The sequence below is a fragment of the Stomoxys calcitrans genome, chromosome 4 (assembly GCF_963082655.1).
Source record: "Stomoxys calcitrans chromosome 4, idStoCalc2.1, whole genome shotgun sequence".
Taxonomy (NCBI): domain Eukaryota; kingdom Metazoa; phylum Arthropoda; class Insecta; order Diptera; family Muscidae; genus Stomoxys; species Stomoxys calcitrans.
In genome coordinates, this window is record NC_081555.1 from 25,243,822 (window position 1) to 25,271,382 (window position 27,561).

The 27,561-nt window shown below is 36.4% G+C and overlaps 4 protein-coding genes across 11 annotated transcripts in view; 3 read left to right on the top strand and 1 right to left on the bottom strand.

The window, feature by feature from the left end:
• The window catches only part of LOC106082913 (AF4/FMR2 family member lilli), a 304,474-nt gene extending 302,378 nt beyond the window's left edge, over positions 1-2,096 (top strand). For all 4 annotated transcript variants that reach the window (XM_059366841.1, XM_013245669.2, XM_013245671.2 and 1 more), the window contains exon 7: positions 1,664-2,096. In XM_059366841.1, coding sequence (XP_059222824.1) covers positions 1,664-1,928 — 265 coding nt within the window. In that variant the 3' untranslated portion in view covers positions 1,929-2,096. The remainder of the gene's footprint in view (positions 1-1,663) is intronic.
• Positions 2,097-5,113: 3,017 nt separating this feature from the next.
• LOC106082925 (uncharacterized) lies at positions 5,114-14,165 on the top strand. Of its 3 annotated transcripts, none has more exons than XM_013245685.2 (4): positions 5,114-5,290; positions 5,360-5,690; positions 10,395-10,592; positions 13,047-14,165. In XM_013245685.2, the coding sequence occupies exons 2-4, from the start codon at positions 5,390-5,392 to the stop codon at positions 13,673-13,675; spliced, it is 1,128 nt and encodes a 375-aa protein (XP_013101139.2). In that variant the 5' UTR covers positions 5,114-5,290; positions 5,360-5,389; the 3' UTR covers positions 13,676-14,165. The 3 variants fall into 3 exon arrangements, with proteins under 3 accessions (XP_013101139.2, XP_013101137.2, XP_013101138.2); XM_013245683.2 differs by lacking the exons at positions 10,395-10,592; positions 13,047-14,165 and adding exons at positions 6,498-6,691; positions 6,750-7,470 and having other exon boundaries at positions 5,119-5,290; XM_013245684.2 differs by lacking the exons at positions 10,395-10,592; positions 13,047-14,165 and adding exons at positions 6,498-6,691; positions 6,750-7,470 and having other exon boundaries at positions 5,119-5,290; positions 5,379-5,690.
• Positions 14,166-14,303: 138 nt separating this feature from the next.
• Positions 14,304-16,309, bottom strand: LOC106082906 (uncharacterized). Of its 3 annotated transcripts, none has more exons than XM_059367716.1 (5): positions 16,081-16,309; positions 15,886-16,022; positions 15,652-15,832; positions 14,893-15,585; positions 14,304-14,640 (listed from the first exon to the last, which is right to left on the bottom strand). In XM_059367716.1, the coding sequence occupies exons 1-4, from the start codon at positions 16,276-16,278 to the stop codon at positions 14,926-14,928; spliced, it is 1,176 nt and encodes a 391-aa protein (XP_059223699.1). In that variant the 5' UTR covers positions 16,279-16,309; the 3' UTR covers positions 14,304-14,640; positions 14,893-14,925. The 3 variants fall into 3 exon arrangements, with proteins under 3 accessions (XP_059223699.1, XP_013101113.2, XP_059223698.1); XM_013245659.2 differs by having other exon boundaries at positions 14,304-14,737; XM_059367715.1 differs by having other exon boundaries at positions 14,304-15,585.
• A 263-nt stretch (positions 16,310-16,572) lies between these two features.
• Positions 16,573-22,026, top strand: LOC106082922 (uncharacterized). The gene is made up of 3 exons (XM_013245678.2): positions 16,573-18,149; positions 18,214-18,279; positions 18,343-22,026. Exons 1-3 carry the CDS (start codon positions 16,661-16,663, stop codon positions 19,443-19,445), a joined length of 2,658 nt encoding a protein of 885 aa, XP_013101132.2. The 5' UTR covers positions 16,573-16,660; the 3' UTR covers positions 19,446-22,026.
• Positions 22,027-27,561: the final 5,535 nt, after the last annotated feature.

Sequence of the window (27,561 nt, forward strand, 5' to 3'; positions counted from 1 at the left end):
ATTTATATGGGAGCTATTTCAGGTTCTTGACCGATTTGGACCGTACTTAGCAAAGTTGTTGCAAGTTATAACAGAACACTATGTGTAAAATTTCAGCAAAATCGTATGAAAATTGAGGTTTCCAGGAGCTCAAGAAGTCAAATCGGCGGATCGATTTATATGGGAGCTATTTCAGGTTCTTGTCCGATTTGGACCGTACTTAGCAAAGTTGTTGCAAGTTATAACAGAACACTATGTATAAAATTTCAGCAAAATCGTATGAAAATTGAGGCTTCCAGGAGCTCAAGAAGTCAAATCGGCGGATCGATTTATATGGGAGCTATTTCAGGTTCTTGTCCGATTTGTACCGTACTTAGCAAAGTTGTTGCAAGTCAGAACAGAACACTATTTGCAAAATTTCAGCCAAATCGAACAAAAATTGTGGCTTCCATGTGCTCAAGACGTCAAATCGCGAGAACAGTTTATATGGGAGCTATATCAAAGTCTGGACCTATATGACTCATTTGCAATCCCCAACGACCTACATCAATATAAAGTATCTGTGCAAACTAGCAAGCGGTTAGCTCTACACGTTCAACCGCTATCGTGATTTCGACAAACGGACGGACTTGGCTAGTTCGAATCAGAATATCGAGACGATCAAAAATATATGCACTTTATAGGGTCATAGATCAATATTTCGAGGTGTTACAAACGGAATGTCTAGATTAGTATACCCCTATCCTATGGTGGTGGGTATAAAAACCAACATATTGAAGTGAAACTTTGCACAGATTCTTTTCTTGTTCACATGCAGGTTAATTTTGAAAATGGGCTATAGCCCCCATATATACCGATCTGCTGATTTAAGGTCTTAGGGCCATTAAAGCCACATTTGCTTACCGATTTCGCTGAAATTTGGCACAATGCGTTGTGTAAGGCTCCTCGACATTCCTGCAGAGAAAGGTCAAGATCGAGCTATATTAAGATATAGCTGCCATATAGACAGGTCTACCGATTTTAGGTCTTTGGCCCATAAAAGACGCATTTTTTATTCGATTTCGCTGAAATTTAGCACAATGACGTGTGATAGGTTTTTCGATATCCGTTCCCTATATGGTTCAGATCGGACTATATTTAGATATAGCTGCCGTAGAAACCGATCTCCCGATTTAAAGCCTTGGGCAATAAAAGGCGCATTTGTTTTCCGATTTCGCTGAAATTTGCCACAGTCATCTATGTCAGGCTTTTCGACATCGGTTTGATTTAGATTAGTAACAACAATTCTCCATATCAATGAGTGCTGTCCGATTCAGCTTTTAAGCTGAATGTTAAGGGACCTCCTCTTTAGCATTCAATATTCGATTAACGGCTTCCAATATCTTTGCCCATTATTGTTCAATTCGGTCCATAACCTAAAATAGCTAGCATATTAACCGATCGCTCGAATCGACTTCTTGAGCTACTGGAAGGTCGCAGTTTTTAACTCATTTGGCTGAACTTTCCTTGTGGTGTTATGACTTCTGTGCCAAGTTAGGTCTGAATAGGTCCCTAACCTGACCTATTTGGCAAGTTTGGTCTGACCTCCGGTATTAACCATTAAAGGCAAAGGCAATTCTTAGCTTAAAAATTCTTTAAATTCAATCATTTTAATCCAAAATCTCATTTTTCTTCCTTATTTCAGAAACAATTCAATAGCCTGCCTGCGTGCCAAGGCCCAAGAGCATCAGGCTCGTCTGCTAAACAGCGGCCTCTTTCTGCAGGTTCGTTCATTTGCAGATCTTCAACAGCGACAGCAACAACAGCAATTACAGCAACAATTACACCATGGCAAGACAAATCTTGGCAGTAATCTAAAAATTTGTGATATAAAATCTACAGGTCTGGACCATCAACTTGTGGCCACTCAGAGTGCAGCCTCAACCACAACCAAACGAGAAATTGTATAGATTTTAAAAATGTAGATTTTACAAGAAAATAGTAGAAAAAAAAACTAAACAGGGAATGTCTTATATTTAAATAATAAAATCGAAGCAAATATTTTAAAAATATTTCCAAGAATATGAAAATCATCAAGAGATCTCATCCAAACTTAATATTGTATTTATACACTTGAATGCTAGAAATAAAATTTTTTTCTTGTCCTTAGTCTATAATTTTTATTGCAATTATAAACTTTTTTAATATTATGTATAAAAACAATTTTATTCAATAAAACTTATTTTAATCTTATACAAGTTTTTGTTTCATATTGGTAATCGACGTTTTGCGAACACCCATACATGTGCAGAAAGTGTGCGTAGAAGAGAATGCAAACAAAAAACTGACATCTTAATACCGTCAAACCTGGCCAGCTGTTAACAGCTGTTCGCGTGAGACCACCTTTTTTAATCCGCCTTGTAATAAATGTTGGAGTTCTAAGCATAAGTCATCGTGCCAAATAGGATAAGAATGGTGCCCTCTAGAGGCTCAAGAAGTTTAATACGTATCTCGATTTATATACCAGCTATACCAGCTTATGAAGCGATTCGCTCTATACTGGAGACAGTTGTTTAGATTCACGGCATAATTCATTGTGACAAATTTCAGCCAAACAGGATAAGAATGGCGCCCTCTAGAGACTTAAAAAGTCAAGATCCGAGATAGGTTTATATGGCAACATCGACTCATTCACAATCCTAGAAGTTGTTGTGCAAAATTTAGAGCGTCTAGCTTTACTTTCTCGAAACTTAGAGTGTTTTCAACAGACGAAGGGGCAGGTTTGGTTGGGTTAGGTTAAAGTGGCAGTCTGCCATCAGAACAAAAGAAGGAAGATGCCTTCTAGTTCCTACCGTTGAACCATCCAGATCGCTTTAAAAAGCCCAATAACTTGCGAATGTTCACATCCGCTAAATCAGACAGGTTCTCAAAGAAACGTTCTCTAGGGATTTAACGGCTGTCTGAGAAGATATTTCTGCCAATCGTCGTAATAACAGTATATCTTAGAAGGGGCAGACCAACGGACTTTTGTGGATTTGGACCAATATTTCGAGGTTTTACAAACAGAATGACGAAGTTGTTTGCAAAAAGGGATTAATATATGAGTGGGATTTTAAGCGAAAAATACGGGATGGCCAAGAGTAGTGTGCAATATGTGGATAATGCAGTTTACAACCTCACGATATCTTTCATTCACGTTTGTTTATGCCATACTAGCTGTCCCCGGCCCACTCTGTTTCTTACCTCTTACCAGATGTACCTCCTCAGTACAATTTGTATCTTTCATTCATGTTTGTTTATGCCATACTAGCTGTCCCCGGTCCACACTGTTTCTCACCTACCAGATGTATCTCCTCAGTACAATTTGTACAAACCCATATAGCCATGATTGCCAAATGTTCACGTTTTGGGAGGTATTTTGGGGGGTAGTCAAATTCCTTGGTTTTGGGCTTGGGTCTTACTAGGTACTTGGATGCAATTTTTGACATCATATTCGAATTATACTCCCGAATACCTTTAACTTTTGTTTTGAACAGTTTTGGGCTTGGGACGGCTATCTGGATACTTGGATTTTATATCATATTCATACTCTACTCTTGAATACCTTTCATTGGAGTCTTATATTATCTCGATCGGTCTACTTTTTAATTTGGCGCTACTCTTTGGCCGACGCACTATGAATTTGGATCCAATTTTAACACCATATTCGTATTCAACTCCCGAATTCTTCATTTGAGTCCTATATTTTCCCTTTCAGCCCACTTTTAATTTTGAGCGGTTCTTTTGGAGCGATTTTGGGCTTGGGGCGGCACCCTAGGTACTTGGATTCAATTCTTGACATCATATTAGTATTCTACTCCCGAATACCTTTCTTTCGAGTCCCATATCGTTCTGATCGGTCCACTTTTGAATTTGGGAGCAACTTTTGTGGCTGTTTTAAGCCTGGGGCATCCTCCTAGGTACTTGGACCCAATTTTTAATATCATATTCTTGATTAACTCCCAAATACCTTTCATTTGAGTCCCATATTGTCCCATTCGGTAAATATGTTCTGCTGGGGGGTTTTGGGGGGTGGGCAGGCTTCTCATACACCAAGGAATAAATTTTTAAGTCAGATTTGTACACTACTTTTAAATACCTTTCATTTGATACCCATATCACCCAAAGCGGTAAAAGTGTCCTGTTGGTAGGGGATTTTGGGGGTGGGGGACCCCCCGACACTTAGAGTGACATTTTAATGCCAAGTACGTACTCTACTCTTAAATACCTCTCATTCGATACCCATATTGTCCCAATCGGTAAACATGTCCGCTCGGGTGGGTTTTGGGATGGGGCGTCCCCCCAGATTATTTAACCCTAAATTTTATAACAATTTTGTGTTTTTGGGGTACCATTAGGTGGCATACAAAATTTCGATTAAATCGATACACCCATCTCCAAGATCTGGCATTTTTGAAAGTGATGGTAAGGGAGAGGAGGGTTCCCTACCTAGCCCAAATGAACCTCAAGTTTCTGTAACTTTGTCAATTTTTTGAATTTCTCAAATTTGATTACATCAGTGGATTGGTGAAGAAAATCTCTTTTCACAATATTATCGCTGGTTTCATAATGGTATCACTTGAAATTCAATCAATTCAGCCTATTGCATCTAACAATTGGCAAGCGGGCGATTTTCAGGTTTTTCATAGGGTCCCTTATCAAATTTTCGAAATGTTCACATGGAGCTTTTTGGCGAATTTCAGCCTGAATGGATTTTTATACATTCGTTATGCGTTCTTGATCCCAAATAATTTGGTCTTCGCACTCAAAAGTCGAAAATCGAGCAAATTTTTACAAACTGCTAAAAATACTACACAAATTTCAAATTTTTCCCCTCCTAGCCCAAATGAATTTCAAGTTGCACTAACTTCGTCAATTTTTCGAATTCCTCAAAAAAGATTACATCAATAGATTGGTAATGGCAATCTCTTTCCATATATTTTAACCTTTCAATCCTGTTCAAGTTAGTTAGCGATAAACTTTGAATTGCAGATGGCGCTTATAGTAATAGTTACATTATTCATGTTGGTTGCCATTCACAGATAGTTGATATCATATCATATGGTGCATCATTACGCGTTATCAAGTCTCGGTGAATGCATGGAAGTTAATAACCAAAACAAAATAAGAATCTTAAATTTTATAATTTGTTTGTTTTGGAAAGAAATCAGATTAAATTGAAAAATAAAAAAATTTTATAAAAATTACTGATCGGTAAGGAATAGAATAGTATGTGACTGCCTCGAGAATTCCATAGTTTTAAAGTTGCAGTTTTTAATCGCGTAATATTGAGGTTTGTATTGTAAATTTAATTTTATAAGAGTACTTTTTAAAATTTGTGTAAAAACAATATGCGTTACAGCCAGCTACTTTATTATTAGCCCGTTAGAACATGGACTCTCAGGATCCCCTGACTTATCATCATAGAGTTAGAAAGCGTTATATTTCCACTGATAATGGTGGATTTGTTGTCGAAGAAGAATTTCAATGCCCCGACTACGAGACACTGGAATCACAAGAGGCTTCTTATATACTGCCCGAAGACAATTCACAGTCTCAAGATTCAGATATACAATCAAGCTCCGATGAACTAGAACCTGAATGCCCTCAGCCAAAACGTGTGCGATCTATGGAGAGTTATACTGAAGGATCGGAAGTATTAGATTACTGGGAAGTACCACCAACTAAATACGGTAAGATATTAATGTGGTTGTTGTAAAAAGATTTGTTAGTGGAGGTAGCGATGCTCGTCAAGCTTCATAGGTGAGCAAGCTTGTTCCGGTCCATAGAGTCAATTGTCTTGGCGTTATGCCGATTGATTATTTAAAGGCGCCTCGTCATGTCGAGTTCTACAGGCATTCAGTATTTAAACAAGAGCCGGTGCCTGCCGGCCTCTCACTAAGACTCTTCACTCGATACCATTGATAGTCCGCAACTGCAGGTGCAACTACTCGGTGTATGAAGCATTCCCCTAGCCACAACCTGCGGACGAGCCTGGTAGATGCCAGCTCAACTTCTCGAGATGACGATGAAGACCACACAAATCAGAGCTCTGAGTTGCAACCAATGTTTTTTGCCCATGAACATTCCATTAAGGAACTCTACTCTCACATTAATGACTGCAATACAATAGAAGTTTCAAGCTCTACAATAAGAGACTTACTTTTTATTACAAACACCGAACGGCATGACAACGGTGACACTACTTAGTACCATACCTTGCATATATATTGGAACCTTTTCTATGTCAATGCCCGGCTTTCGCAGCTTAAAGACTTCGGTACTTGAGTTGGGCCTTAAAATGGAAACTACTTAAGTAAGCAGGAACGAATTCCTTGCATAGATTTTATTCTGAGTTACATAGAGCGCACATCAAGCCGTTTACTGGCTTGAGTGTATGTCGTTAGTGGCATGGCTTAGTCGCTCTTTTCTACCCATACTAACCTTATATATTTCTAAAGTCGTGTGAAGAATCTAAAAATAATGAAAACTTTCCTTAGGCTCTTACAGTCGCAAACAAATAAATATGGAACAGGAAGAGTTGTTCCTAGCATTTATTAAAAGACATCCACAGATGGTCCGCAAAGGAATTGTCAAAAGAAATAAAGATGAAATTGCTAGATTGTGGGGAGTACTTGCCTATAACCTCAACAAAATCGGGCCCCCAATTAGAGGTTCCACTGCATGGAAAAAGGTATTCAATTTCTTTTTAAAATTTTCCCTTAACATTTCATGTTTTCCAATGTTTTTAGACGTTTAGCGATAGAAGGACACAGCTAAGAAGAAAATTAAAATTGATAAATAGTGGTGATAAGAACGTGTCATTAACGAAGAAAGAAAAGTTGATTGCAGACCTTTGCGGACTATATGAAGAAACCGAAGAAAACAATGAGACTAGTACAGTAGTAGATAGTATCGCCGATGAAGAAAGCATATGGGAGGAAAATAACATCAAAGACAACGCCTCCCAAAAGCTTGAACAAAACGAAAGCCATCTACTGCATACTATTCATTCTTCCGAATCGGAAACAGAGCAAGGAGAGGAATTACAAGAAACAGCATTATCTAGCAACAAACCCACCAGGAAAACCATTACAAACCAACTACAATATGATTTAAAGAAATTTATGAAAAATGAAACAAATTCCTATGCCGCAATATCAACAACTTTAAAGAAATTACACAATACAATGGAAGGAAATAAAGAAACATTCAACAAACTTGAAACGCATACCAATGGCATATTGGATGCGTTCAAATCCATGTCGGAACATTTAAAGGAACACAATAGCTTATTACATAAGCAAACGGAAGAAATGACTAAACAACGAATTGAAAGTGAACGACATCATCGAGTGATGGAGAGACTGATCTCTGAGAAAATCATGTTGAAGAAAAAGGCTTTGGAGGCACAAAACGTAAAGGGAAATACATAGTTAAAAATTTTTAAATATACAAAAATAATGCAAACAATGTATTACTTGTTAAAAATGTTAGTCAAATATTCCTTTTCACCTAGTATTAGTAATTTAATAGCTAGTGTAGCATCCTAATCTACAATTCCCTGGGATATCTCTATGGTCCGTTACTCAGAACCCTTTTTAAAGCGATCTAGGAACAAGAGCAGTATACAGGCCCCTCGCCAAATGAGATATTTTTTTTCAGGTGATAGAGTTCGATGTGCTGAATGAAACTGTACAAACATTTTGTTGGGGAAGGACCTAGTCCATGAGATATAGGTATTTAAAGTTCAAAATGTAAATGCTTACAATTTTTTATTTTTAAACCGATTTGGAAGAAATAAAACCCATATTGTAGATTTTTTAAATCGCTTTCAAATATAGGTATTTAAAGTTCAAAATGTAAATGCTTACAATTTTTTATTTTTAAACCGATTTGGAAGAAATAAATTATTTATAATTTAAATCGCTTTCAGAAAACATGTAATATTTTTAGAAAATCTTTGAAACATTGTTACTTTTAATGAAAATAGTAAAATTTTGAACAATTTTTTTCAAAAAACCATAATTTATTCAAATTTTTCTGTAAAAACTACATTACATCACAATAGCCACTCCGCTAAGCTTTTTTTTGAAGTATAATTCACCTAACTTACTTATAACAAAACTAAAAATACATCAAGATAACTTTTTAATAACGAAATTTACATTTTCTCCTCCATATGTCTAACAGTAGGAAAAAGCCAAAAGAATTGTATTTAAAACTCTTTGCCATCCAATGTTGGACAAATTTGTCGGCCTTCGGCTGGATTTAAAATTTTCTCCTCTTCATATGTCCAACAGTGGGAATAAGCCAAAAGTATTTTAATTAAAACTCTCTTTGCCACCCAGATGTCAAATTGTAAAAATCGGATGGAAAACCTTAAAGTTATTCAATAGTTTTGACTGACCATTTCGAAGCCTATTTCTCAAGACCCAGGTCCGGCCCCTGCTAGTTTGAAATCAGCTCGCCAAGCTGTACACAATATATCATTTTCCGAGGAATCGGTAAGGGGCCAGTAAACGGCACTTAAACCCCGTTTACACTGCACTTTAAATCCGGATTTAATGACTCGATCATCTTTTTCCCTTTAAAAAATCAGCTGATGAGAGCCTTAAATTTGGATTCAATAAGCAGTGGGGTTTTACTTAAAATCAGAGCTCCACTAATCACTGATTTTGACAGATAGTGCACTCAGTATTTTGTTGTTGGGTAACTGCCACCATGACATAATTACCAGGTAGTGTACCGTAAACAGCTGACTACATTTTTTCCTCGCTAGTGCACTATCTGTCAACGAGTTTTGGTTGTGTGTGTGTGTGTGTATTATAGTCAAGAACCATAACACACAAACAATGAAAAATAGCGCGAAATATTTAGTAAAATACACAAATTCAGAGTTGCACTAATCATTGATTTTGACAGATAGTGCACTCAATATTTTGCACAACATTGAGAGTTTCATAATTGAGAGCTTACAAATTTGTGCTGGAGGTTTTTTTTCCTGCAGCATCGAATAGACGTTTTTTGAAAATCAGCTGTTTTTTTTAAATAAATAGCAAAAGACAGTAAAGGCTGTTCTTACTCTTCTGCAAATTTTTACTGGTATAGTTCGAACAGACATAATATATCTTGGCTATTTATATGAATAAACAGCTTGTTTCATAAATCAGCTGTTCGATGCTGCAAATTTCTGCTGGGAAAAAACCTACGGTAGAAATTTGCAAACTCTCAAATGCCAAACTCTAGAAATTTTGCTCGCTCTCAAGCTAGGCAAATTTATACAAAGTAACGTCACTAGCCCAGCTAAAGGAATTATCTAATTCTAGAGTTGTATCCGAATACCATTAAAACGTCAAATACTTTGTTTGGAATTTAAAAATTATTTACATTTTGTTCCCTTTTTCACATTTTAATTGTTTTAATTTATAAATTACACAAATTTCTTTGTGTGTGTTGGCAAAACGTTGATCAGCTTGATGGCAAGATGGCGGATTGCACCATATGTAGGATGCACTTATAAGGTGAGGTCATGCAAACAGCTGAGTACAATTTTTTTATATTTGTTTTTATTTTGTAGTCAATCTAAATGTCAAAGGCTTCTAAAATCTTAAAAATACGTTTTATTTGATCCGATATTCCTCATATAAGCAACAAAACAAAGTTATAATGATGAAAATGCAAATATAAAATACATTTGAAGAAGATAATTTGTAAAACAAAGTTTAATTCTAAAACCACTTTGACATTTCAATTTACGGCATTTGCCACTCAAGACAGTTTCGTTATGTAGTTGTGCTAATTACTTTACATTTAAGTTGTACCATGGTCCCTAGCTCAACAACAACGATACAACCCTGTGGGTTGCAAATTCCCACAAGGCTGTTAAATTTCTGTATACTGTCAAATTGGCATTCTAGGTTTTATATGCATTGTCATATGTAGCAGCTAAAAGATTAAAAGATTTATGATTATAAACGTGTAAATTATAAATTCAAACGACAAAAATGTTAAAAAAGAAACAAAATGTAAAAAAACTTCAAAAATTCAAACTATTTGACATTTTAGTGGAATTTGGATGCAACTCTAAAATCGCATAATGTCATCAGCTGGTCTTGTGACTTTACCTTGTATAATATTGCCTAGTGCTAAATTGCTCGCACCGACTGTTTACATGGCATCATTGTCACCAGCTGCTGGTAAACAAAAGCGTTGAGTGAAAAAGCAGAATTTATATATCTATATTACAAGCCGCTAAAGAAAATAAAATTATAAAGAGAAAAAAGCGTGTTTAAACTAGTAGAGTAAAATGAGTGCAAGCAGAGAAGAGGATCCACATCGATTCTCTGGTTATGACAATATTATGATTAAAGACGAGCCGTACTTTTCATCAACAGGAGATGAAGAAAATCCATTAGCAGTTTTGCCGGATTGTGGTTCACCATCGCAAGAGCTAGTCGAAGGTGTACAGCTTTATGATAACTCCAATGACTCTATGCCTGAAGCATCAAATTCAGAAACATCTAAAGTGGAAGAAACCTTGGCAAATGAGGCCGATGTATCAAAATACGGAAGAAGGGAAAAGGTGCAACGAAGTAAGTAGAGTTGAGAGTTGACTATTGATTCTATTGTAAAAGCTGTTATAGTTTTTTTACCCATTCATCATAGATGGAAGGTCTCAAGGTATTGATCTGCGACTCTAAAAACTATATATCTTGATCGTTTGGACATTATGAGTAAAAATAGATGTGTCCATTCATCTGTCTGTTGAAATCACCGTAGCGGTCAAACGCATGAGTATATTGGGGATTGCAAAGTTTAGACTTGTGTATAAGAGGGGGGTTATCCACCCCCAATCCAATCTCCCGATTGTAATTCTATAGCCCTTAGAGGGGCAATACTAATTCGAATTGAACAACATTTTGGACAATGTATGGTCTAAATTAAACCGATCTCCCGATTGTACTTTTCGAGCACCTAGACAACACCTTTTTCTTCTGATTTGGCTTAAATTTTATGGCCTCTACGCGCGATGTGTAGCTTGAAAGCCTATAGAAGAAGAAGAAAATTGTATTAATGGTCCATTTATTTTTTGACCTTCCATTATCCTTTTTTAGTTTCTGCCTTTAAAAAGAAACCGTGCAAACAACTTGACGCAGGCTATTCATGCATACCCTTTCATGCATTGCATTGGCCTGGCCGGTCTTGTTATACATATGTATGCCTATTGATAATGGCGGTAGAATTTTCCACTTTTGTCCTTTGAAAAAACGATTTTCACAGAAAATACGTTTTTGCATTTTTGCGTTTCACATTATTTACCTTAGTTGTGTCCTAAATTCAACGTAAAGAAACTCGTCATTAAATATGTTGTTGTAGCAGTGTGTTGTACACTGAGGCAGCACCCCTTGCCGATGAAGGACTCCATCGGGCCAATCCGGCGCGTACAACCGGCTGCCATGGGATTGGTTGTTGTTATTGTAACCACATTTTCATGTGGAGGTGGCGATCCTCGTCGAGATCCTGTAGGTGAGCATGCTCGTTCCGATCCAAAGAACCGATCGCCGCGGGAACAGGGTGGTCATTGATTATTTAAAGGCGCCAATAACTCGCCTTGTCATATCGAGCATTGTAGACACTCAGTATTTGTGCAAGAGCCAGTGCCATCCGACCTCTCACTGAGACTCTCCGCTCGATGCCACTGATTGTCCGCGACTGCAGTCACAGCTACTCCGGATGGAGTATTCCCCTATCCGCAACCTTTGGACGCGCCCGGTAGCTCGAAGCTAAGCTTCTCGTGACAGCAACGGACACCACATAGATCGGACCTCAATATTCCAGCTTGTGTGGTGCTCACAGCTATCCCGTCCCGGGATGGGACTGGTGTTGTTGTTGTATCAGTGTGTTATACACTGATGAAGGACTTCATCGGGTCAATCCGGTACGTACAACCGTCTGCCATGGGATTGTGTTGTTATACACTCCACCATAGGATGGAGGTAAACTAATTTCTTCATTCTGTTTGTAACTCCTCGAAATATTCGTCTAAGATCTCATAAATTGTTTATATTCTTGATCGTCTTGATCGATCTAGCCATGTCCGTCCGTGCGTCTATCCGTTCAAAGTACGTTAGCTTTCGAACGAGTAAAGCTATCCGCTTGAAATTTTGCCTGAATACTTCTTATTAGTTTGGGTCAGTTGGGAATGTAAATGGGCCATATCGGTCTATGTTTTGATATAGCTGTCATATAAACCGATCTGGGCTCTAAACTTTTTGAGCCTCTAGGTGGCGCCCTTCCCATCCGACTTGGCTGAAATTTTGCATGACGGGTTTCGTTATGACTTCCAACTGCTTTGCAAAGTATGGTTCAAATCGGTCCATAATCTGATACAGCTGCCACATAAAACAATCTTGAATCTTGACTTCTTAAGCCACTAGAGGGCGCAATTCGTATCCGATTTGGCTGAAATTTTGCATGACTTGTTTTGTTATTACTTCCATCAACTGTACCAAATATGGTTCGAATCGGTCCATAACCTGATATGCCTGCCATATAAAATGATTTTGAAACTTGACTTCTTGAGGGCTCCGGAGGGTTCTGATTTGGCTGAAGTCTTGTACAAAGATTTTTTCCATGACCTTCAACATACGTATCAAATATGGTCTGAATCGGTCTTAGGCCTGATACAGCTCCCATATAAATCGATCTCCCTATTTTACTTCTTGAGCCCCTAAAGGACGCAATTCTTATTCGAATTGGCTGACAATTGACACAATGGCTTCTACCAGGGTCTCCAACATTCAATTCGATTATGGTCCGAATCGGTCCATAACTTGATATAGCTTCAATAGCATAGCATTTATTTTAATGTATCCTTTGTTGGCCGGGAAAAGAACACGACAAAAGCGATCCATGGTGGAGGAGATATAAGATTCGGTCCGTCGGTACTTAACACGCTTTTGTTTGTTTTTTTTTTAATGCAATGTCCTAAATTCTCTCTAAGGACACTCGTTACTAAGTTTGGTTTTTTATTGCAATCTTTTCAGTATGGTCAGATAGCGAAACCAGGCAACTTTTAAATCTATATAGTCATCATTTGTCCGACATTGGTCCCAGGAAAAGATTTAAAAATAAAAAAGATATGTGGATTAATATTTCCTCCAGATTTCGTGGCAAAACCGCCAAACAATGTGAAGAAAGATTCAAAACGGTTGAGAGAAGAAGACGAAAGTGGGCCATTCGAAACAATACTCCTTTTAGTACAACAAGTAAAAGACAAGTATATCATCTGGAAGCCTCATCGTTAGAACCTGAATGTCAAATAAAAATCAAAAATATCCCAACAAAACCACAAATCTCACATTTACCACCGAACAAACAAATGCAATGGGATCATATACCAGAGCCAGAGGTTGTCAGAAACCATAATCCTAGTCAAAATACCATAAAAACTGAAGAGAAGCGTACCGAAGAAAATCGACAAGAGGTTTCTCTGCAGGAGCAGAACATGAATGGAAAACATGAGACTTCAATAGAAGCTACTTTGTTGTTAATTGCTGCAAGAAAAGAGGAAGGCCGTGAAAGACGACATAGAGAAAAGATGGAAGCCATACAACGTCTTCAAAATATGTTACAAAATGTTTTAGAACAAAGAAATAACATGCATATTTATTAGTAGATATGACATGAGTTTGACCATAGTCTAAGTCTCAATGTTAGCAATTTTTAATTTGTTGAAGATGTATGCTCTGATAATATTTTATTTTATTACCTTATATTAAATATTAAGAAAAAACGAATTATTGTTAGTGTTTTTCTAATTTAATATTTAAGTGAGTTTACTTTAAGCGCCCCCGTAGCTGAGTTGGTAGTTAGATGGGAACATCAGTGGGTTTTAGGGGGTCCTAGGTTAGATTTTCACCTTCAGGCTTTGGTCTGTCGCTAATGTATCACAATGTACAAACATTTTTTTAATTCTATTTCAGCCTGCCTATCAAAAATTTATTTATTTTGTTTAATATAAGATAGCAACTGCTAATATAATATCCCATAGGATTAAAGTTGTAAGTGTAGCTTTTTATTAATTTATTTACTTTTGCTTCATAAAATCATACATTTAGTACATATAAGAATAATATATGCAAAATTACTTTGACTACATTGGCATGAGCTAATAAATTAATTTGAATTTAAGTTTTTTTTTCCTAGTTTTAATTTCAAAGCACTTTGAAAGTGTAAAAGAATATTTTATGCCAAGTTATCATAAGCCTAACGCACAAAATTTATAAAAAAAACAACAAAAATTTAATACAGAAATTTAAATTTTATTAATGTTACTAAAATACTTAATTAGATTATTAAAGGAAAAGTTTAATTTAATTTATCAAATATTTTTTTCTTATAAATATTTCAAAAAGTACAAATAAATATTAAGTTTTTAGAAAAAATCATCTCATTGAGTTCGCCAAACATTGAATAGCGCTTTGGTTTGGTGTGCTTCTTTTCCAATCTCTAGCACCAATGGTTGTCATGTCTTACTCTAATTTAACTATTTCCGGTTTTAGTCTCTTCTTAATCATCCAAAAGATGATTCAAATTATTTTCCCGCTGGAGATTCTTCTTCCATTCTCACAACAAGACCTAAACAAGGTAGTTATTATAGTTGTAGTAAAGCCCGCATATCGTAAGAAAATAGCTACATATGTGAATTTTTGACTTTAAATTTTTTCGTTTGGTTCTGTAACAAAAAGTCTCAAAAATGCCTTAAATTTAAACTTTATTTAATATTTCGAATAACATCATCAATCATCTTCAAGATTTTTTTGTACACATATCTCCTGAGGATGATTGATGATGCCAATCGAAATATCGAAATGTGTTTTAATTACGCACCTAAAGCCGAATCATTTTTTTTTTGAATTTTTTCTAATTCCTTGTTAAATTTTTTAAATGTTCCTTAATTTCATTTCTTTTTATCTGCCCCAATTGTTTTAGCATATGATTCTCTCCAATGTTGGCTTGAGGATATTTGTACATATTTGTATCCACTTGGTCAAATTGCATTTCCTTATTAAGGAAATCTCCTCTGTTGTGGCATATGTTGTGTATAACACAACAGGATTTTATAAATTGGCACATCATTGGAACATTTGCAAAATCTGACATTTTAGTTAATTGACGAAAGCGGGATTTCAATAAAATAAATGTTCTTAAACTATTATCACATGTTTTACGAAATTTACTATTGTAAGTATTTTCCGAGTCGCTTAAAGTTCCATCATCAGAATAGGGTGTCAGCACAAATTCATTTAATGGCCATATATCATTTTCAGCTAATAAATGATAATGCGGGGAACATAGTTCGGGCAGATTTTTGCCAATAGCTAAAGGATTTAGCATATCGGATGCTGGTGATATATGGTTGAAGTTTTCACAGCTAATATCCAGAAATCTGTTGTGGGCATCACATATAGCTTGAAGAAGTAGTATAGTCTGGTTACCATCAGACTTGTGTACTGATGAAGATGGTTTTACACAAAGAAAACATCGTGCAACACACCCCAAAACATTGGGAAATCCAGCTATCTGTTCAAAACAAAGAAGATAGTTTACCAAGCACTGCACATAATTAAATAAATTATTCCAACTTACATTTTCAAAATCATTAGCTGTTGACTCTTTTTCCTCATTAGTCTCCGGAAGCCTTATGGTGTTGAGCAACATTTCCGCATTTAGGAATTTTAAAATGCGACAAAAGGTTTGATGAATAGCCGATAAGGACACTTCGAAAAGTGCAGCAGTTTCGCGAAAACTTGTTGCATTTACACTAAACCTAATGTAAGTATTAATAATGAAAAACACATTTTCTGAGTTTTACTAACATACCATAAATACAGCAACATTTGCTTCTCCAGTTTTGCCTGCTGACCACCACTTTGATAATGTCCTTTGGTGCAGTATTGCGAGTATAGTCTTACCAGATACATGAATGAATGTCGACTAATGTAGAAGTTATCTAAAAACTAAAGCAAAAACAAAAATTAGTTTTAAAAAATAGGATTTTTAAGTAAATAGCAGTACATCTTTCTCGGTGTATGTATCAAGAACAGTCTCTGCAAATTTCTTATTCCTTGGCTGTTCTGGTAGTACTGGTAATACTGCCGCAAACTCCTCCTCATCTTCGGATGATGAAGACGAGTCCAGTAGTTCAGCGATGATTTTATTGGCCGCCAGCAATGTCGCGCTGATGTTTAATTCCATTTTATTTAATAAGTGCATTTGCCGCCGAATTTACTTATCCTGTGGTAAATAAAAGCATCGACCATCTGTGCCGCTTAGGGAAACTTCACAAGAATAAAATTACAATGGGTCCTTTACACATTAAGGCCAATTGTTGCGAATATTGGCCACACCAAACTTTTTTATTAAAAAAACAGGCAATAGAAATGGTTAAGCATATTAAGGAACTGCAGCGAGACTTCTTTGGTAGGGATGTAGCTTCCTTTGCTCATCTCTTCATGTTTTTTGCATAATGGTAAGGGACTTGCTTTTTGTTGCCAAACAGCGTTTTTTTCCTACATGGCGCATTGGCATTATTCGTGTTGAAGCAGCTGTTCGCATCTTGTTAATTTTCAACTTTTATAAATTTAAATTAAAAAAAATGAGCGACAATGTTGTAAAAACGGAGCCAGAAGATGATGAGGAAAACGGTCGTACAACACCTATGCGCCAGTCAACTCAGGAATATGAATCAACAGTAAGTCCCAGAAAAGGGCTGGCGGTAACAAAGGATTTATTTGCAAACAGCACTGATAATTGTGCCGCTGCAGAATTGCAGCATGAAAATGCTTCTACAACTACCCAACGAAGTGAAGATAATGCAAATGATGGCGAACTTGCTACACCAAGTGTTGCTGGTCCTATTCCAGAGGCACCAGATAAGGATGAACTTCAAGATACCGATTTGCTTCATTTGGAAAGAACAATTGCACGCATGGATGGCGAATCAATAGCTAGTACAGATGACATTATTACCCCATTATCGCCTAGAGCTACTTCCAGTATGCTTCCAACAGCACCATCTTTGTCGCTGCCGAAAGTTCCTGCTTTTTCTTGTGACAACTCAGATGGAATTTCCACGCCGTTTCTGCCTATGGCTACTCCGAAAGTACCAACTTTTCCTCATGATAACTCGGATGGAATTTCTACGCCATTTCTTTCCATGACCGCTAACAAAGTAACCTCCAGCCAAGCTGGAATTGTCTCAACTCAATTACAAAGCACAGTAAATGCAGATCCTACCAACACTGCTGGCGTCGCAGTTAAAGGGGAACTGCCAGCAACAGAGTCTACCCCTCAGCCAACAAAATCGTCAGAAGTAGAGCAAAATGTTAGCGATGCTGTTGCACCACCTCCACCTACTATCTCTACCGTCCCTGTAATGCGTTTAAGAGTAAAACCCGAATTTGCTACTATGCCTGCAGATGATGTTAACCATGACGATAGTGAATGCCCTTCATTGCCAAACAATTTCTTTGATGGCATTCTTACAGAAAGTATTGCTAATAGACCTATGATACAACCGAAAGATGAACCTATACCTGATAACTTTTTCGACGACCTGCTGGTCGATAAACTGCAGGAACGTGTCGAGGCTGCAGAAACGCAGGATCTCGAAGTTAAATTTAGTGATCGCCTTAAACAGTTGGAAGAATTAGATCGGAAACTACGCAAAGAGCGCGAAAGGAAAAAACAAAAGAAAGCTAAGAAAAAGTCACGTAAACGTTTGCGTTCTTCAGGTTCGCCCTCACCATTAAAACAACGTAGAAGTCTTTCTCGTAGCCCCTCACCACGAAGGCGTAGAAGTCATTCTCGCTCTCCACCAACTAGACGGCTCAAAAGTCATTCGCGCAGTCCACCAACGCATAGACGTAGAAGTCGCTCCCCCACACCTGACCACCGAAAACTAATGCGATGGCCAGAAAAATCTGAATTTAGCGATAGAATTGAAATGCCTTCGACATCCAAAAAGCAGAGAATTGATGACAGACTATTAGGCAGCCATGTCTCTGAGAAATTGGTTCCAGCAAAGCAAGGCACTCAAAAATCGTTTTTGCCAGAAGTCGAAATCCACGATCATCCCATATATGGTAAGCCACTTTCCTCTATTTCGCTAAAAGTGCAGAAAGCCAACTGATATATACTTCTTTGCAGAGGGTCTACAACCACATTTGCCGGAAATAAGGGAAGAGTTTACCGCAAAACAAAAACGAGATCGAGGTGAGAGACAATCTGTTTTTGTAAATTCTAAAATCTAAAATTTTTTTTTTCGAATTTTTTCAGTTATTATGAGGGCCAAAACACTTATGGACTATCTGAAGACTGTGGAAGATGAACAAGATAAGCCTCTATCAACATTCCTTTATACATCAGTTGTGCGAAAACTTCCACCCAGTCATTCCTATCGCAATCAACACATCTATGAAAACCGTTCACCTTTGCACAACATAAACAATGTTCGGTATAAATTTAACTCACATGCTAAACGCTTTAACTTAGAAGAATGGGGCTTAGCGTCACTTCCGCCTGTAGCGGCAAGTGTGGCCAAACTTGTGGGCTATGATGCTCAGGCTATACATAACAGGTTACAGGTAATAAAGGTTCCCGCAAAGATACGAAAGCCCAAGCGAGAAAATGGCATAAATGATGAAGAAGATGACGACGAAGAAATGCTGGAGGGTCAATCATCATTATTTTGTAGTACTGCCACACAAACCGACGAAATGGTTGAAGTTATAAAACGCAGGCCCCAGGCCTATGACATTGGAGTGCAGGCTGTGCCGCCCGCATTTGAGATAGCTTGTCAGACATTGGAGACTGAATCACCTTCGATTAAACTCTATGATAACTGCGACGATCTTCCCATTATGGGTATAATGCGCGAAATGAACGATAACCAGTTAATGGCGCTACATGATTTTGCTGAATTGTTAAAAGAACCTGCCTCCAATGCTATGGATATGTATCGCCTGCGTCAGCGAATGTTGGATATTTATAAATGTGCTCAACAACCCTCAACAGTGGGTGCCGCGCCACAGGCTTCTGTTAATAATTACTCATCTAATGAGTCCTCGCCGTCAGCTCGTGTCCGCAATCAAGACCAATCATCTGGCTTTAGGATTAATAGCGTCGAAGGTGGCGATGGCTCGTATTTTTCTGTAAATGATCCACGTGTTAATTTCATTGGCAATCGAAATAGAAATACAAACGAAGCCAACCATGCTATTCGGCATATGCATTGTAATGATCCACGGAATTCTTCTTTGCGAATAGAATCTCAAAGGCAATTTAACACCAATAGATCAAATCAGCAACAAATGCCACAACGTAGCCAACCCCAAACAAATGCACCCAAATATTATGGACGAGGAGGCCTGAGACGTTAAGTTGAGTTTGAAAAATTTTTTATTTCAAGAATTTGTATTACTTTATTGGTTTAAAGTCTCTTTTCACATTCACTTCATTTAGCAATTAATTTATTGTAATTGCTGGAAGGAACCTTATAAGGAACCTTCTTGTCTGTGATGAGAAATCCTTCACAAAGCAGAGGCCAAGACGTTAACCGCAAAATGTATAATTTATAAAAATTTACTTCATATTAAACATAGAATTTTGTTGTATTTAAACTATTCTCAGAATGTTTATGTTCAGCACAAAAATAATCCCTGATGAACAATTTTTGTTAACATGGACAAATAGTAAAGTTTTTTTTTACATAAAACTTGTAATATATGAACAACGAATGCGCTGCTTTTTGTGTTTGACCTTGAGATCCTCTGAACGAATATATGAACGGGAATTCGGGCTGCCGGCATAGGATAACTATAAGCATCAGATAGGTTGGAGCTTTCAGCTCCAAAGCTGTACAAATTCTCATCATAAAAAGTTCAGCTGAGAGCTACAGGAACGCGTCTTAAGGATACAGAGTAGCTGAAACAACAGTCGTAGACAGGCAGCGGTATCGAGTGGAGAGTTTTAGTTAGAGGCCTGGTGGCACTGGCTCTTGCTTAAATACTGTGTGCCTGTGATACTCGATATGACAATGCCAGCTATTGGCATTTATTTATAAAACCAATGGCCATTATGTCCCCTCGGAGGAACCGGAACGACCTTGCTCACATATAAGAGTTTGACTAATCGTTCGGACTTGGCAATAAAATGAGGTCCCTTCCCAGTGAATCAAACGTTCAGAAGTCTGTACGAAGGTCGGAAAATTTATTCGATTTCGGATCCGAAGTCTATCTAAATTCATATCGAAAAATATATGAAGTGGTTAACTTCGGAACGAAATGTCGGAGGGAAATCTGATGTTTCTGACAGAAATCTTAAGGAATTCCAAACCAAAGTTATGGGGAAGGGTATTTCGAGTTGTCGTTAAGACTTCTTACCGGTGTTGAGTCTTAACGCATCATGAAAAAATGGTGACGAAGAACATACGAACACATTCCGCAGAGGTGGTACTGAGTTCTTTGATCAACATACCAGCGCCATTTCGCTGCGCCTATGCAAATTTCTACTAAATTAATTTTAAATGTAATAAAATGATCACGAAATGAGTCCAAGCAACTCTGTTTCATCATAGTTGCTTTTGTTGTGTGGCTTTTTATACCCACCACCATAGGATAGGGGTATACTAATCTAGTAATTCCGTGTGTAATACCTCGAAATAATGATCTAGGACTACATAAAGCATATATATTCCTGATCGGCTCGACATCCTGAGTCGATCTAGCCATGTCCGTCCATCTGTCGAAATCACGATAGCGGTCGAACGCGTAAAGGTAGCCGCTATATCGGTTCCGATTTGAATATAGCTCCCACATAAACCTATGTTCCGATTTGACTGCTTGAGCCAATGGAGCCCGCAATTTTTGTCCGATTTCGCTTAAATTGAGAATGTAGGGTTCTGTTATGATTTCCAACAACTCTGCCTAGTACCGTCCAAATCGGTTAAGAAACTGATATAGCTCCTATATAAACCGATCTCCCGATTTGACTTCTTGAGCCTCTGGAAGCCTCAATTTTCATCCGATTTGTCTGAAACTTTGCACATCGTGTTCTGTTCTGTCCAACAACAATGCTAAGTACCATCAAAATCGCTCAAGAACCTGATATAGCTCCCATATAAACCGATCTCCCGGTTTGACTTCTTGAACCTTTGGAAGCCTCAGTTTTCTTCCGAGTTTGGTTGAAACTGCACATAGTGTTCAGTTCTGATTTCCAACAACAATCCATATAAACTGATATAGCTCCCATATAAACCGATCTCCCGATTTGACTTTTTTAGCCCCTGGAAGCCAAAATTTTCATCCGATTTGGCAGAAATTTTGCATCCATATTTTAACAGAATCCATGGTGGTGGGTTCTGCAGATTCGGCTGGGCCGAACACGAATACAATTCATCGGTTTTATGTATGGAAACGATCCAGCTTTCCCGGAGGCTGATCAAGAATCGCAACGAGAAGAGAAGCGTAATTTGTGGAATCTTTATTTATGATGAAAGTAAGTCTAATTTGGCCGGTGTCATTCGTGAGATATAACAATGACGTTACTTTGCTAATACCACCTGTTATTATTTTGTTCACGTCATTGGCAAAGATTTTTAATACCATTGGTTATCAATTCAATACCAGACAAAGGAGGCTATTGTTGCGTTGTTGAGCTTTGTACTTAAAATATTGACGCCAATATAAAATATTTGTTAAATAAATAAATAAAATGTTTTAATATACTCAAAGGCGGTGAAAATGGAAATGGTACAAAATCTACGGACATTCTACATTAAAAACATGATAGTTTCTTGCGTGGAAAACGATGCTGTTTTGGTGTATTCATATTGAACCACTTCTGGGAATCAAAGGATATGCAATGAATTGCTGACTACAAAGAATTGAGATTGGTTGCGGTGTAACAATACTTTTTGTATTTATAAACATAAATAATCGAAATAAAATTAGATTAAAATTATTTTCAATAGTTTTTTTTTTTGGTTCATTAGGGGGAGGAATAATCAATAACAGTTTGGTTCTAAAACCAATAATGTTCTGGTGCTAAAACCAATAGCAGATTGGTATTAAAACTAATACCAGTCCGGTAATAAGGCTAGTACCAAGCGGTACTATTAATTTTTATGTTTTATCTTTACAATTCGGTATTATTTTTGTACCAAACGGTGTTGTTTTTCTATCAATACCGTATGGTACTGAAATTAGCACGTTTGTAATCAACTTTTTCCTAGGCGTATGGGACCCAGTTCACCTTATTCATCCCCATACAATTAAATCTGTTCAGAAAAAGTGTTTATTATTTTGCCTCAGGAGTCGTGATTGGAAATCGGACGAGCATATATACGGCAGCTATATCCAAATCTAAACCGATTTTTTCGAATTTCAATAGGCGTCGTCTCTACGCCAAAAAAATGTATGTGCCAAATTTGAAGACGATGAGGATGAAAATTGCGACCTGTAATTTGTACACAAATTAACATGGACGGACAGACAGACGGACATAGGTAAATCGAATCAGAAAGTAATTCTGAGTCTCTATCTATCTCTCTTCCTTCTGGGTGTTACTAACAAATGCACTAAGTTATAATACCCCGTACCACAGCAGTGGTGTAGGGTATAAAAATTACAAAAAACCAACATGATTTTGCAATTGCTGTAACTTCCTTAGTTTTGCAAACTTTACAATTTTTCAGACACCGTTGGATTCGTGGGGAAAATCTCTTTACGTAGTGGTGCTAGATGAAGGAATAAAGTAAAGTTTTCTATGAAAAACATCGCAAAAACCAAATGTATTTTGGCGTAAAAATTCAAGGTCAAAAACGCTGTAACTCCTTCATTTTTTCGAATTTTGATCATTTGAATTTCAAAATTCTGAGGACACCGTTGGGTTCGTCAGGAAAATCCCTTTCTGCAATGGTGCTGGACGAAGCAATACTCTTTCCTATTTCCTTGAAAACTTTAGAGTATTGCTTCAAAATCGCATAATTATCATCGAAAAATTAAAAAAAAAAACTAACGTGAGTTTGCCTTTGCTGTAACTTCCTTAGTTTTGCAAACTTCACAATTTTTCAGACACCGTTGGATTCGTGGGGAAAATCTCTTTCCGTAGTGGTACTGGATGAAGGAATAGTGTAAAGTTTTCTATGAAAAACATCGCAAAAACCAAATTTTTGGCGTAAAAATTCAAGGTCAATAACGCTGCAACTCCTTAATTTTTTCGAATTTCGATCATTTTCCAGCATTCCGCATTTCGAAATTCGAAAACGATTCGAACAATAAACAAAATTACGTGAAATTTCACATTTTATTTTTTTTGCATTTTTTTAGTAAAGGCTAACCCCTTATGAAATTTTTCAATTTTTGATGCGAAAAAATTTTTCGAGTTGAGTATACAGTATTGTAGATTATTGCAAAAAAATCGGATTAGTGCAAGTCCCATGTTTTTTCTTAAAAAACAAGCTCAAAATCGCATAATTAATATTGGAAAAATGGTAAAAAAAAGTCGAGGTGAGTTTGAAATTGCTGTAACATTGTTAGTTTTGCGAATTTCAAAATTCTGAGGACACCGTTGGATTCCTCAGGAAAATCGCTTTCTGTAATGGTGCTGGACGAAGCAATACTCTTTTTATCATCGAAAAATTAAAAAAAAAAAACCAACGTGAGTTTGCCTTTGCTGTAACTTCCTTAGTTTTGCAAACTTCACAATTTTTCAGACACCGTTGGATTCGTGGGGAAAATCTCTTTCCGTAGTGGTACTGGATGAAGGAATAGTGTAAAGTTTTCTATGAAAAACATCGCAAAAACCAAATGTATTTTGGCGTAAAAATTCAAGGTCATTTTCGAGGTCAATAACGCTGTAACTCCTTCATTTTTTCGAATTTCGATCATTTTCCAGCATTCCGCATTTCGAAATTCGAAAACGATTCGAACAATAAACAAAATTACGTGAAATTTCACATTTTATTTTTTTTTGCATTTTTTTAGCAAAGGCTAACCCCTTATGAAATTTTTCAATTTTTGATGCGAAAAAATTTTTCGAGTTGAGTATACAGTATTGAAGACTATGGCAAAAAAATGGGATTAGTGCAACTCCTATGTTTTTTCTTCAAAAAACAAGCTCAAAATCGCGTAATTAATATTCGAAAAATGGTAAAAAAATCGAGATGAGTTTGAAATTGCTGTAACATCCTTAGTTTTGCAAACTTTACAATTTTTCAGACACCGTTGGATTCGTGGGGAAAATCCCTTTCCGTAGTGGTACTGGATGAAGGAATAGTGTAAAGTTTTCTATGAAAAACATCGCAAAAACCAAATGTATTTTGGCGTAAAAATTCAAGGTCATTTTCAAGGTCAATAACGCTGTAACTCCTTCATTTTTTCGAATTTCGATCATTTTCCTATGTTTTTTTATGTTTTCCTATGTTTTTTATTCAAAAAACAAGCTCAAAATCGCATAATTAATATCCGAAAAATGAGAAAAACTTCGAGGTGAGTTTAAAATTGCTCTAAAAGCTAGAGTTTTGCGAATTTCAAAATCCTGAGGACATCGTTGGATTCGTGAAGAAAATCGCTTTCCGTAATGGTGATGGATGAAGGAATAATGTAAAGTTTTCTATGAAAAACATCGCAAAAATCAAATGTATTTTGGCGTAAAAATTCAAGGTCATTTTCAAGATCAATAACGCTGTAACTCCTTCATTTTTTCGAATTTCGATCATTTTCCAGCATTCCGCATTTCGAAATTCGAAAACGATTCGAACAATAAACAAAATTACGTGAAATTTCACATTTTATTTTTTTTGCATTTTTTTAGCAAAGGCTAACCCCTTATGAAATTTTTCAATTTTTGATGCGAAAAAATTTTTCGAGTTGAGTATACAGTATTGTAGATTATTGCAAAAAAATCGGATTAGTGCAAGTCCCATGTTTTTTCTTCAAAAAACAAGCTCAAAATCGCATAATTAATATTGGAAAAATGGTAAAAAAAAGTCGAGGTGAATTTGAAATTGCTGTAACATTGTTAGTTTTGCGAATTTCAAAATTCTGAGGACACCGTTGGATTCGTCAGGAAAATCCCTTTCTGCAATGGTGCTGGACGAAGCAATACTCTTTCCTATTTCCTTGAAAACTTTAGAGTATTGCTTCAAAATCGCATAATTATCATCCAAAAATTAAAAAAAAACCAACGTGAGTTTGCCTTTGCTGTAACTTCCTTAGTTTTGCAAACTTCACAATTTTTCAGACACCGTTGGATTCGTGGGGAAAATCTCTTTCCGTAGTGGTACTGGATGAAGGAATAGTGTAAAGTTTTCTATGAAAAACATCGCAAAAACCAAATGTATTTTGGCGTAAAAATTCAAGGTCATTTTCAAGGTCAATAACGCTGTAACTCCTTCATTTTTTAGAATTTCGATCATTTTCCAGCATTCCGCATTTCGAAATTCGAAAACGATTCGAACAATAAACAAAATTACGTGAAATTTCACATTTTATTTTTTTTGCATTTTTTTAGCTAAGGCTAACCCTTATGAAATTTTTCAATTTTTGATGCGAAAAAATTTTTCGAGTTGAGTATACAGTATTTTAGATTATTGCAAAAAAATCGGATTAGTGCAAGTCCCATGTTTTTTCTTCAAAAAACAAGCTCAAAATCGCGTAATTAATATTCGAAAAATGGTAAAAAAATCGAGATGAGTTTGAAATTGCTGTAACATCCTTAGTTTTGCAAACTTTACAATTTTTCAGACACCGTTGGATTCGTGGGGAAAATCTCTTTCCGTAGTGGTACTGGATGAAGGAATAGTGTAAAGTTTTCTATGAAAAACATCGCAAAAACCAAATGTATTTTGGCGTAAAAATTCAAGGTCATTTTCAAGATCAATAACGCTGTAACTCCTTCATTTTTTAAAATTTCGATCATTTTCCAGCATTCCGCATTTCGAAATTCGAAAACGATTCGAACAATAAACAAAATTACGTGAAATTTCACATTTTATTTTTTTTTGCATTTTTTTAGCAAAGGCTAACCCCTTATGAAATTTTTCAATTTTTGATGCGAAAAAATTTTTCGAGTTGAGTATACAGTATTGTAGATTATTGCAAAAAATCGGATTAGTGCAAGTCCCATGTTTTTTCTTCAAAAAACAAGCTCAAAATCGCATAATTAATATTGGAAAAATGGTAAAAAAAGTCGAGGTGAGTTTGAAATTGCTGTAACATTGTTAGTTTTGCGAATTTCAAAATTCTGAGGACACCGTTGGATTCCTTAGGAAAATCGCTTTCTTTAATGGTGCTGGACGAAGCAATACTCTTTCCTATTTACTTGAAAACTTTAGAGTATTGCTTCAAAATCGCATAATTATCATCGAAAAATTAAAAAAAAAAATCCAACGTGAGTTTGCCTTTGCTGTAACTTCCTTAGTTTTGCAAACTTCACAATTTTTCAGACACCGTTGGATTCGTGGGGAAAATCTCTTTCCGTAGTGGTACTGGATGAAGGAATAGTGTAAAGTTTTCTATGAAAAACATCGCAAAAACCAAATGTATTTTGGCGTAAAAATTCAAGGTCATTTTCAAGGTCAATAACGCTGTAACTCCTTCATTTTTTCGAATTTCGATCATTTTCCAGCATTCCGCATTTCGAAATTCGAAAACGATTCGAACAATAAACAAAATTACGTGAAATTTCACATTTTATTTTTTTTGCATTTTTTTAGCAAAGGCTAACCCCTTATGAAATTTTTCAATTTTTGATGCGAAAAGATTTTTCGAGTTGAGTATACAGTATTGTAGATTATTGCAAAAAAATCGGATTAGTGCAAGTCCCATGTTTTTTCTTCAAAAAACAAGCTCAAAATCGCATAATTAATATTGGAAAAATGGTAAAAAAAAGTCGAGGTGAATTTGAAATTGCTGTAACATTGTTAGTTTTGCGAATTTCAAAATTCTGAGGACACCGTTGGATTCGTCAGGAAAATCCCTTTCTGCAATGGTGCTGGACGAAGCAATACTCTTTCCTATTTCCTTGAAAACTTTAGAGTATTGCTTCAAAATCGCATAATTATCATCCAAAAATTAAAAAAAAACCAACGTGAGTTTGCCTTTGCTGTAACTTCCTTAGTTTTGCAAACTTCACAATTTTTCAGACACCGTTGGATTCGTGGGGAAAATCTCTTTCCGTAGTGGTACTGGATGAAGGAATAGTGTAAAGTTTTCTATGAAAAACATCGCAAAAACCAAATGTATTTTGGCGTAAAAATTCAAGGTCATTTTCGAGGTCAATAACGCTGTAACTCCTTCATTTTTTGGAATTTCGATCATTTTCCAGCATTCCGCATTTCGAAATTCGAAAACGATTCGAAAAATAAACAAAATTACGTGAAATTTCACATTTTATTTTTTTTTTGCTTTTTTTTAGCAAAGGCTAACCCCTTATGAAATTTTTCAATTTTTGATGCGAAAAAATTTTTCGAGTTGAGTATACAGTATTGTAGAA